The sequence below is a fragment of the Oncorhynchus mykiss genome, chromosome 11, assembly GCF_057628025.1.
Source record: "Oncorhynchus mykiss isolate SJ-2025 chromosome 11, ASM5762802v1, whole genome shotgun sequence".
NCBI lineage: Eukaryota > Metazoa > Chordata > Actinopteri > Salmoniformes > Salmonidae > Oncorhynchus > Oncorhynchus mykiss.
In genome coordinates, this window is record NC_143032.1 from 79,981,766 (window position 1) to 79,990,000 (window position 8,235).

At 48.7% G+C, this 8,235-nt stretch overlaps 1 protein-coding gene across 2 annotated transcripts in view; it reads left to right on the forward strand.

Moving 5' to 3' along the window:
- The window catches only part of LOC110536437 (protein unc-13 homolog B), a 135,044-nt gene that overhangs the window by 67,867 nt on the left and 58,942 nt on the right, over positions 1 to 8,235 (forward strand). For both annotated transcript variants that reach the window (XM_090191219.1, XM_090191220.1), the window contains 2 exons: positions 7,243 to 7,384; positions 8,152 to 8,235. The exon at positions 8,152 to 8,235 is cut by the window's right edge and continues 86 nt beyond it. In XM_090191219.1, coding sequence (XP_090047345.1) covers positions 7,243 to 7,384; positions 8,152 to 8,235 — 226 coding nt within the window. The remainder of the gene's footprint in view (positions 1 to 7,242; positions 7,385 to 8,151) is intronic.

Below are 8,235 nucleotides of genomic sequence, written 5' to 3' on the forward strand. Positions count from 1 at the left end.
ATCTCACCACCATGCGTTTCCTTCTCTCTTTACTCCTTTCTTGAACGCGCAGAGGGGCTGTCAACAGTTTAGTGAAATACATTACATGACCAAAAAGTATGTGGACACTTACTCGTTGAACATCTCATTACAAAATCATGGGCATTAATATGGAGTTGGTCCCCCCCTTTGCTGCTACAACATCCTCTGATCTTCTGGGAAGGCTTTCCACTAGATGTTGGAACATTGCTGTTGGGACTCGCTTCCATTCAGCCACAAGAGCATTAGTGAGGTCGGGCACTGATGTTGGGCGATTAGGTCTGGCTCGCAGTCAACGTTCCAATTCATCCCAAAAGTGTTCGATGAGGTTGAGGTCAGGGCTCTGTGCAGGCCAGTTAAGTTCTTCTATACCGATCTTGACAAACCATTTCTGTATGGACCTGGCTTTGTGCACGGGGGCATTGTCATGCTGAAACAGGAAAGAGCCTTCCCCAAACTGTTGCCACATTGTTGGAAGCACAAAATCATCTAGAATGTCATTGTATGCTGTAGCGTTAAGATATCCTTTCGAAGGAACTAAGGGGCCTAGCCCGAACCATGAAAAACTGCCCCAGACCATTATTCCTCCTCCACCAAACTTTACAGTTTGCACTATGCGTTGTGGCAGGTAGCGTTCTCCTGGCATCCGCCAAACCCAGATTAGTCCGTTGGGACTGCCAGAAGGTGAAGCATGATGCATTACTCCAGAGAACATGTTTCCACTGCTCCAGAGTCCAATGGCGGCGAGCTTTACACCACTCCAGCCGACGCTTGCATTGCGCACGGTGATCTTCGGGTGCTCAGCCATTAAAACCCATTTCATGAAGCTGACGTTGCTTCCAGAGGCAGTTCGGGAACTCTGTAGTGAGTGTTGCATCCGAGGACAGATGATTTATACGTGCTACACGCTTCGGGCACTCGACAGTCCCATTCTGTGAGCTTGTGTGGCCTACCACTTTGCGGCAGAGCCGTTGTTGCTCCTAGACGTTCCCACTTCACAATAACAGCACTTACAGTTGACCAAGCAGCTCTAGCAAGACAGAAATTTGACGAACTGACTTGTTGGAAAGGTGGCATCCTTTGACGATGCTATGTTGAAAGTCACTGAGCAGCTCTTCAGTAAGGCCATTCTACTGCCAATGTTTGTCTATGGAGATTGCATGGCTGTGTGCTCGATTTTATACACCTGTCAGCAACGGGTGTGGCTGAATTAGCAGAATCCACTCATTTGAAGGGGTGTCCACATAGTTTTGTAAATACAGTGTATGTTTCATTGTGAAACATGTTACCTGGTCCTGTTTCAAATGATCACTTTTACAACATACAGTAGCCACTTCATATGTGCACTCGCTCCGGATGGGAAAAATATCCTTTCTATTTTATTCAGTTCAGTTATATTCTTCTTACTGTAAAATACTATAATATAAAATAATGGCATGGGACTTAATAGGCATATATTGTCAGGTAAATGAACAAGCCTACAGCCAAGGGCACGAAGCATTGCTGGGCTCCCGAGTGTCGCAGCGGTCTAAGGCACTGCATCTCACTGCTAGAGGCGTCAATACAGACACCCTGGTTCGAATCCAGGCTGTATCACAATCCAGGCTGTAATTGGGAGTCCCATAGGGCGGCGCACAATTGGCCCAGCATCGTCCGGGTTTGTCCGGTGTAGGCCGTCATTGTAAATAAGAAATTGTTCTTAGTAACTGACTTGCCTAGTTAAATGAAGGTTACCATTTATTTTTAACAATAGCCAGATAACATGCAGTTGGCCAACTCATATTCTCTTATAAAATACATTTTCTAGTGTTTCTTTAGATGGTGTATATTAAATTGATTGATTAGGCTTTTTTATAATGTAGATGTTCCAAAGGTGTCATCAGAGGCTTGAATACAGCTGGAGACCTGGAAGTGCTAAACAGGTTTATGTTAACAAACAGTCAAATACAGTGAGACCAGCAGTCTCTTACATGACAATAACCGTCTGACAAAATGTCATGACCACCACAGCCCTAACCACACTGTAACACTGTACTACACCACAGCCCTAACCACACTGTAACACTGTACTACACCACAGCCCTAACCACACTGTAACACTGTACTACACCACAGCCCTAACCACACTGTAACACTGTACTACACCACAGCCCTAACCACACTGTAACACTGTACTACACCACAGCCCTAACCACACTGTAACACTGTACTACACCACAGCCCTAACCACACTGTAGCACTGTACTACACCACATCCCTAACCACACTGTAACACTGTACTACACCACAGCCCTAACCACACTGTAACACTGTACTACACCACAGCCCTAACCACACTGTAGCACTGTACTACACCACATCCCTAACCACACTGTAACACTGTACTACACCACAGCCCTAACCACACTGTAACACTGTACTACACCACAGCCCTAACCACACTGTAACATTGTACTACACCACAGCCCTAACCACACTGTAACACTGTACTACACCACAGCCCTAACCACACTGTAACACTGTACTACACCACACCTCACAGCACCGCTTAGTGAAACTAGAATCCAGCTATCCATTCTTACAATGATGCTACCCTGAGGGTTCCCGAAGTCAACCGCTCAGACGGCTCCAGCTATCCATTCTTACAATGATGCTACCCTGAGGGTTCCGAAGTCAACCGCTCAGACTGCTCCAGCTATCCATTCTTACAATGATGCTACCCTGAGGGTTCCGAAGTCAACCGCTCAGACGGCTCCAGCTATCCATTCTTACAATGATGCTACCCTGAGGGTTCCCGAAGTCAACCGCTCAGACGGCTCCAGCTATCCATTCTTACAATGATGCTATCCTGAGGGTTCCGAAGTCAACCGCTCAGACGGCTCCAGCTATCCATTCTTACAATGATGCTACCCTGAGGGTTCCGAAGTCAACCGCTCAGACGGCTCCAGCTAACCATTCTTACAATGATGCTACCCTGAGGGTTCCCGAAGTCAACCGCTAAGACGGCTCCAGCTATCCATTCTTACAATGATGTTACCCTGAGGGTTCCCGAAGTCAACCGCTCAGACGGCTCCAGCTATCCATTCTTACAATGATGCTACCCTGAGGGTTCCCGAAGTCAACCGCTCAGACGGCTCCAGCTATCCATTCTTACAATGGTGCTACCCTGATCATTAGTGTGACCATCTGTGACCCACCACTTTAAGGGTTGCTCTCCCTTAAAAAACAGTCTCATCACGCCGTCATGACCACTAGCGTTACCATGAAAACCTCTGACATCAGGCTGGCATGACAGTGGCATTTCCATGGGAACGATCATCACACCTAACCAGTGAGTAGGATCACCTCTGTTGAAATGGCCCAGATCTCACTTTCTTGTTTTTATTTTATTATTTTTACCCCGTTTTCTCCCCAATTTCGTGGTACTCAATTGCTTTTAGTAGCTACTATCTTGTCTCATCGCTACAACTCCCGTACGGGTTCGGGAGAGATGAAGGTTGAAAGTCATGCGTCCTCCGATACACAACCCAACCAAGCCGCACTGCTTCTTAACACAGCGCCATCCAACCCGGAAGCCAGCCGCACCAATGTGTCGGAGAAAACACTGTGCACCTGGCAACCTTGGTTAGCGCGCACTGCGCCCGGCCCGCCACAGGAGTCGCTTGTGCGCGATGAGACAGTGTAGTTGGTGCCTCTGTCACACTGTGTAGTGGGTGCCTCTGTCACACGGTGTAGTGGGTGGTGTAGTGGGTGCTTCTGTCACACTGTGTAGTGGGTGCCTCTGTCACACTGTGTAGTGGGTGCTTCTGTCACACTGTGTAGTTGGTGCCTCTGTCACACGGTGTAGTGGGTGGTGTAGTGGGTGCCTCTGTCACACGGTGTAGTGGGTGGTGTGGTGGGTGGTGTAGTGGGTGCCTCTGTCACACGGTGTAGTGGGTGGTGTAGTGGGTGGTGTAGTGGGTGCCTCTGTCACACGGTGTAGTGGGTGGTGTAGTGGGTGCCTCTGTCACATGGTGTAGTGGGTGCCTCTGTCACACGGTGTAGTGGGTGGTGTAGTGGGTGGTGTAGTGGATGGTGTAGTGGGTGCCTCTGTCACACGGTGTAGTTGGTGCCTCTGTCACATGGTGTAGTGGGTGCCTCTGTCACACGGTGTAGTGGGTGGTGTAGTGGGTGGTGTAGTGGGTGGTGTAGTGGGTGCCTCTGTCACACGGTGTAGTTGGTGCCTCTGGTCACATGGTGTAGTGGGTGCCTCTGTCACACGGTGTAGTTGGTGCCTCTGGTCACACGGTGTAGTTGGTGCCTCTGGTCACATGGTGTAGTTGGTGCCTCTGTCACACGGTGTAGTGGGTGCCTCTGTCACACGGTGTAGTGGGTGGTGTAGTGGGTGGTGTAGTGGGTGCCTCTGTCATACGGTGTAGTGGATGGTGTAGTGGGTGGTGTAGTAGGTGCCTCTGTCACACGGTGTAGTGGGTGGTGTAGTGGGTGGTGTAGTGGGTGTCTCTGTCACACAGTGTAGTGGGTGCCTCTGTCACACGGTGTAGTGGGTGGTGTGGTGGGTGGTGTAGTGGGTGCCTCCTTCACACGGTGTAGTGGGTGGTGTAGTGGGTGGTGTAGTGGGTGCCTCTGTCACACGGTGTAGTGGGTGGTGTAGTGAGTGGTGTAGTGGGTGCCTCTGTCACACGGTGTAGTGGGTGCCTCTGTCACACGGTGTAGTTGGTGCCTCTGGTCACATGGTGTAGTTGGTGCCTCTGGTCACATGGTGTAGTGGGTGCCTCTGTCACACGGTGTAGTGGGTGGTGTAGTGGATGGTGTAGTTGGTGCCTCTGGTCACACAGTGTAGTGGGTGCCTCTGTCACACGGTGTAGTGGGTGGTGTAGTGGGTGGTGTAGTGGGTGCCTCTGTCACACAGTGTAGTTAGTGCCTCTGTCACACGGTGTAGTTGGTGCCTCTTTCACACGGTGTAGTCGGTGCCTCTGGTCACACCGTGTAATGGGTGCCTCTGTCACACGGTGTAGTCGGTGCCTCTGTCACACGGTGTAGTCGGTGCCTCTGTCACACAGTGTAGTGGGTGGTGTAGTGGGTGCCTCTGTCACACGGTGTAGTCGGTGCCTCTGTCACACGGTGTAGTCGGTGCCTCTGGTCACACGGTGTAGTGGGTGCCTCTGTCACACGGTGTAGTGGGTGGTGTAGTGGGTGCTTCTGTCACACTGTGTAGTGGGTGCCTCTGTCACACTGTGTAGTGGGTGCCTCTGTCACACGGTGTAGTTAGTGCCTCTGTCACACGGTGTAGTCGGTGCCTCTGTCACGCGGTGTAGTCGGTGCCTCTGGTCACACCGTGTAGTGGGTGCCTCTGGTACACGGTGTAGTTGGTGCCTCTGTCACACGGTGTAGTTGGTGCCTCTTTCACACGGTGTAGTCGGTGCCTCTGGTCACACCGTGTAATGGGTGCCTCTGTCACACGGTGTAGTCGGTGCCTCTGGTCACACGGTGTAGTGGGTGCCTCTGTCACACGGTGTAGTCGGTGCCTCTGGTCACACGGTGTAGTGGGTGCCTCTGTCACACGGTGTAGTTAGTGCCTCTGTCACACGGTGTAGTGGGTGGTGTAGTTGGTGCCTCTGTCACACGGTGTAGTTGGTGCCTCTGTCACACAGTGTAGTGGGTGCCTCTGTCACACGGTGTAGTCGCTGGTAGATATGACATTATTATTGCAAAGCACTTTTTAACCAGGTCTCTGAATGGGTAAGCGATTGTAACAGCCCATGACTTTACCACCTGTAGTGACTTCACTGGTACCCATAATAACGCCCAACTATTCTACAATCTACAGTGTTTTGGACCTTCAAGTGGTTTTCAACCAACTGCCTGATGATCAACCAAATGTAATAGATTGTTCAGTTTAGTTGCAGGGAAGTTACCACAGTTGAAATAGCGACCGTTTATTGTGTTCTCCTGCTGAGCAAAGCCTGCTACTGCTTGGTCTTAGATAGGGAGGAAATCACAGATCTGTTAAAGACTGGGTGACTAACAACATCATAGTGATTTGATATCACTGCACAGATTAGACAGGTTACTGAAATAAATCATGTTTTGTTTTGTGGTTTGTTTATTTATCGTCTAAATGTTGTCTGTTTATGGGTCTAAATGTTGTTTGTTTATAGGTCTAAATGAAAGGGTTAGCAACGCATTTATCCCATCCTTATCAACATGGCTTTAAGCGTTTCTCCACTCACAGCGTGGCTCCTCTTACCTCCCGGGATGCCAACAGCAAAGGACTCTGGGAGGGGGGGGGGGGGGGGGGGGGGGGGCTTTGTGCATGAATCATTCTATCTCTGTGGTTATATGTTCTTCAATGGAATGCTGAATTGAAGATAGAATATAATATTTTGTATTTTTCTAGGATTATTAATCATGTTTATTTTATCCATATGACCAAAACACAGAGTATTCGGTGTTATTTTATCCATATGACCAAAACACAGAGTATTCGGTGTTATTTTATCCATATGACCAAAACACAGAGTATTCGGTGTTATTTTATCCATATGACCAAAACACAGAGTATTCGGTGTTATTTTATCCATATGACCAAAACACAGAGTATTCGGTGTTATTTTATCCATATGACCAAAACACAGAGTATTCGGTGTTATTTTATCCATATGACCAAAACACAGAGTATTCGGTGTTATTTTATCCATATGACCAAAACACAGAGTATTCGGTGTTATTTTATCCATATGACCAAAACACAGAGTATTCATTGTTATTTTATCCATATGACCAAAACACAGAGTATTCGGTGTTATTTTATCCATATGACCAAAACACAGAGTATTCAGTGTTATTTTATCCATATGACCAAAACACAGAGTATTCGGTGTTATTTTATCCATATGACCAAAACACAGAGTATTCGGTGTTATTTTATTCATATGACCAAAACACAGAGTATTCAGTGTTATTTTATTCATATGACCAAAACACAGAGTATTCAGTGGGATTGTACATGGACTTTAAGTCAATTGTTGAGAAATGGGTTTATAACATCAGCCAGCCCAGCAATAATTTGCTGTAGTTTTGCTGAACGGTGAGTCACATGGTGAGGTCACATGGTGAGGTCACATTCTGTGTGTGTTTGTGCCATGGACGTCTATGTCTGTCATTGCCTTTTCATCAAATGTGAAATAACGTGTGTGTGTGTGTGTGTGTGTGTGTGTGTGTTAGTTGTCAGTGCTCAGGGTCTCCAGGCTAAAGACAGGACTGGCTCCAGTGACCCCTACGTGACCATTCAGGTGGGGAAGACTAAGAAGAGAACCAAGACCATCTACGGAAACCTCAATCCTGTCTGGGAGGAGAAATTCAACTTGTAAGGCTTCTCATACCTTCTCTCTTTACCCTCCTCTTCTTTACCCTCCTCCTCTTCACATTCTCCCTTCCCTCCTCCTCTTTACCTTCCTCCTCCTCTTTACCCTCCTCCTCCTCCTCTTTACCCTCCTCTTCACCCTCCTCCTCCCCTTCTCCTCCTCCTCTTCTCCTCCCCCTCTTTACCCTCCTCTTCACCCTCCTCCTCCCCTTCTCCTCCTCCTCTTCTTCTCCTCCTCCTCTTTACCCTCCTCCTCCTCTTTACCCTCCTCCTCCTCTTTATCCTCCTCCTCCTCTTTACCCTCCTCCTCCTCTTCTCCTCCTCCTCTTTACCCTCCTCCTCCTCTTTACCCTCCTCCTCCTCTTCTCCTCCTCCTCTTTACCCTCCTCCTCCTCCTCTTTACCCTCCTCCTCCTCTTCTCCTCCTCCTCTTTACCCTCCTCCTCCTCCTCCTCTTTACCCTCCTCGTCCTCCTCTTTACCCTCCTCCTCCTCTTTACCCTCCTCCTCCTCTTTACCCTCCTCGTCCTCTTCTCCTCCTTCTCTTTACCCTCCTCCTCTTTACCCTCCTCCTCCTCCTCTTTACCCTCCTCCTCTTCTCCTCCTCCTCTTTACCCTCCTCCTCCTCTTACCACCTCCTCCTCCATCTCCTTTCTCTCCCCTCTCCTCCTATGTGTGTCGATATCAGTGAAATTTGAGTCATAAATTGTCAGTTGTTAATGAACAGTCTAATAAAGGTACTGAACCGTTAATCTTCCCTGCTCCTCTACAGCGAGTGCCACAACACGTCGGACCGTATCAAGCTGCGTGTTTGGGACGAGGATGATGACATCAAGTCCAGGGTGAAACAGCGTCT